We start from the raw sequence: 3,904 nt of genomic DNA, 5'->3' as shown, positions 1-3,904 counted from the left end.
TAGATGACATTTATTATAGTTGATCAAGGAACAAAATCTTACTTTAATTTAATTTCTATAAATACATTGTATAATTATATTGCCACTAATATTATCTTATAATTGTATATAGAAGTTAAACGAAATTCACAATTTGAAAATAATCCAACACACTTTAACTTTTTATATGTTACAGAAAAGGAGAAAGTTTTCAATAAACACAATGTTCTATAATAATATGTACATTACTCTTTACATTCATATATATTTACATGTTGTCTAGAACTATGGCAATATTTGTTAATGTAACTATAGTTGTTTATATCAGAAAGATGCATAACAGCATATATGTAGAGACATATTTTTTTTAGTAAAAATATAAAAAAGATATATATGTTTCTTATAAAAAATTTAATTTTACTGGATTGCTTAAAAAGATTTTCTTTTTAGTAAGGTTCCTGTTAACCAGAATTATTAATCAAGTTCTTCTAATAATTCGTGAGCTTTAAGAACTTTTTTTAATTTCATGAGTCTGTAATTCATGAGTTGCACTATACTCTCATAGTACAATATGCATTCTCTTTGCTTTGAAATCTGTTCTTGCAACTGTGCTATTAACATATCCTTCTCATCAAATTTTTCAGTAGAGAATGTTGGTTTTTTTACAATTTCCTTAGTCATTAATGCAGCTGATGATTCCTCTGCATTACCCTTCCGAATTACATTTATATCTTTTGTAATTTTATTATCCATATTTAATGGTAATGTATTATGTACTATTAACACATTAAGTTTGAAATACTTTTATTTAAATTAATGTAAAAAAATTTAACTCAATATTTATTAGTAGTATTACACTGTCCATAATATAATCAAATTTCACATTTTTTTTTAACTTTTATAGTCTCCAAAGTAGGATGCTTCAACTTTATCCTTTTTTATATTTTTATGTAAAACTATAGATTTCATATTTTATGGGAAAATTCACGTCGAATTCAAATATTCAAATCGTGAAAATTGATTCAAAATATTACTTAATGGTGAACACGAAACTTCCGTGTTTGTTTTGATCCTATGTTGCATAAAGTATTTTTCATTCATATTTTCGTTGGCCGAGTTCTCCAAGAAATCCTTCGACCATTCGTTTTTATCCTTGATGACAGTCCCAACGTCGATGTATTAACAAAACTGTCTTAGAAAGGAAAATATGCACAGATAGGAAACAAGAACTGTTAATTATAAAACGATTTCAAATTATGAATAATTTTCAAATATTACAAACTAAATATAATGCATACGTTAAATAATATAAACAATATTAAAGCGCGCACGACAAATTTACTTACGAGTAATTGAATTTGTCCCGATATTTCGGGATTTTCTTGAAATGTTTACTGTGCAGGAAAAGTAACCAAACGGTTGGACTTCGGTTTACAGATAAGAAATTTATAAATTTCCTGAAACGTTTGACCAATTTGAAAATGTTATGCTGCCAAATGTTACAAACATTTTAAATTAAACCGGGAGTAAAAACCGAAAATACATCCACAAAAAACACTAGTCGTGTCTAGCTACTTCGTTAACGTAATCGGCCATTTTGCATTTGGAGATTTGGTTCCAATCATGATCCAATATTCAACCACGAAACAACTAAACTATAGTTGATTGTCTATTCCAGTATTTTTGATACAAAACTTGAGAACCAATGTTCAGACTCAGACAAATTTATGTAGTTTAATTATTTATGTATTGATTATAAAGATTATAAAGATTTTTATGGTACAGAACAAAAAATTATTAATTAACGTCTCTTCTTAGTTATTGATTTTATAAAATATAATTGATTTTTATTCAAGCCGAGCTATGCATTGGAGTTTTTAATTCAATTAGTAAAGTATCGTGTGCGTGCTAGATGATGGCTAGCAAAGTGTATTCGTTCTAACTCCAAGACAATTCTTTAGCCAATAGCGACGGTGCACGCAATGGTAGGGCACGCTATTAGTCGAAGAATAGTCTTCGGGTTAGAACATGAAGTTTCAAAATGCGCCATCTATGAGTTGAGAATAGCGGGGCTGGTGGCGGATCATGATTTGCTGATCTATAAGTTTCACTTACCCGGAAAGTATGCAGACATGATTTCTCAACGCGTCGGTCTTTTCCGGTTATCCCGTAGCGTGTGCGAGGTAAAGGATTTATTGAAGAGAAGGGATATTTTGTGAAATCCGAAACAATCCAGCAATGCAATAAACGCTATGACATATTAATTGTATTATTTTGCGTAATATGACATATTTTTGCAAGGCTGAGTATTATTTTTGAGAAAAGTGTTAATTTTGCAGAGTGAAAGATAACCTTGCTTTTTCCATTTCTGTCAACATTCCAATTTCGGAAGAAAATTCATATTTCTCTTACCTGTGGCTGCACATAAATCAGTGTTCATGAATATGTTATTAAAATAGAAAACTGTACAGATTACATTTGTTTTTCTCTGTTTCACTTCTCAAAATTTTATAAATCCTCGACTTGGTGTTATGAGTTGCGTATAACCTATAAAAACATATTCAGTTGAGAATCGAAAATACATGTGACAATCCATTATGCCTTGTATACTTGTGTTCTGTGTGCAAAGTAGTTTGTTGTAAAATTCGTGTTGGATTTAATTTCGGATTTCGTTTTTTGATTTTATTGCATATTAATGCTTTATTTTATTTCAGGATGAAGCAAATTGTGACAAGTCAAACTGTGAAAATACCTAAGGACTTGACCGTGACGGTCAAGTCCCGTTTGGTAACTGTCAAAGGACCAAGGGGTGTTCTTAAACGCTCTTTTAAGCACCTCGCACTTGACATTCGTGTAAGTAATTATATTATTCCCACAAATAGTTCATAATTATATTTATAGTTAGATTTCTATATGATGATAATGTGGATTCCCCTTCATTTGCTATAAATGATAAATCCTTTCCTGATAAATTCTAAGTTAAGCGTATATTTTACAATGGTTTATCACCGTTTCACTAATGTTACCATTACTTCTGTTTAGATGATCAGCCAGAGGTTACTGAAAGTAGAAAAATGGTTTGGCACGAAGAAAGAATTAGCAGCTGTACGTACAGTTTGCTCTCACATAGAAAACATGCTTAAAGGTGTGACTAAGGGTTATCAGTACAAAATGAGAGCCGTATATGCTCACTTCCCCATCAATTGTGTTACAACGGAAAACAACACAGTCATCGAAATTCGTAACTTCTTGGGAGAGAAGTATATTCGTCGTGTAAAAATGGCACCAGGTGTGACTGTTACGAATTCAGCTAAACAAAAGGACGAACTGATTATTGAAGGAAACTCGTTGGAAGATGTCTCCCGTTCCGGTAAATATTCGATCAGAATACCATGTGCTTGAAACTTTTCTTCGAGTATCAAAGATAACTAACCCTTTGCTATCTATGTTTCAGCTGCCCTAATACAGCAGTCTACAACTGTAAAGAATAAGGATATCAGAAAGTTCTTGGACGGTCTGTATGTATCTGAGAAAACAACAGTTGTACAAGAAGAATAAATATTATACCCCATTTGACCACGATGGTTATTCATTCTTACTCTGTTTTTGACCTATGTATTACTTTCGCGATTGCGTTTACCGAGTATAATTTATTTATGTACACATGCACGTGCGCATTGCAACAATTATCATGCCATGATTGCTTTTGTAATATTTTTGTGTCCGAAAATAATATCCTTCATATTCAAATACAAATTAATTATGTTGATATGTTAGCATTTGTTAATAATATGTACAAAACAAAAAATTTTTAGAACTATTATTCTGTAGATTATTTATGATTTATGTGAACGTACATGTGTATATACAGAGTGTTGGACTACAGGCGGGAGAAAATTGGGTGGTTCTCCACGACAATATCAGA

The 3,904-nt window shown here is 31.0% G+C and overlaps 1 protein-coding gene and 1 long non-coding RNA gene across 2 annotated transcripts; one reads left to right on the top strand and one right to left on the bottom strand.

Moving 5' to 3' along the window:
* Positions 1 to 1,132: 1,132 nt before the first annotated feature.
* Positions 1,133 to 1,574, bottom strand: LOC143357442 (uncharacterized). The gene is made up of 2 exons (XR_013082811.1): positions 1,326 to 1,574; positions 1,133 to 1,171 (listed from the first exon to the last, which is right to left on the bottom strand). It is a non-coding gene; the product is annotated as an uncharacterized LOC143357442 (long non-coding RNA).
* A 484-nt stretch (positions 1,575 to 2,058) lies between these two features.
* On the top strand, positions 2,059 to 3,555 carry Rpl9 (ribosomal protein L9). The gene is made up of 4 exons (XM_076793826.1): positions 2,059 to 2,162; positions 2,694 to 2,832; positions 3,022 to 3,349; positions 3,434 to 3,555. The coding sequence occupies exons 2-4, from the start codon at positions 2,695 to 2,697 to the stop codon at positions 3,535 to 3,537; spliced, it is 570 nt and encodes a 189-aa protein (XP_076649941.1). The 5' UTR covers positions 2,059 to 2,162; position 2,694; the 3' UTR covers positions 3,538 to 3,555.
* Positions 3,556 to 3,904: the final 349 nt, after the last annotated feature.

This window comes from Halictus rubicundus, chromosome 9 (genome assembly GCF_050948215.1).
Source record: "Halictus rubicundus isolate RS-2024b chromosome 9, iyHalRubi1_principal, whole genome shotgun sequence".
In the NCBI taxonomy this organism is placed as follows: Eukaryota; Metazoa; Arthropoda; class Insecta; order Hymenoptera; family Halictidae; genus Halictus; species Halictus rubicundus.
The sequence above is the reverse complement of the archived record's forward strand: the minus strand, read 5'-3'. Positions and strand labels throughout refer to the sequence as shown.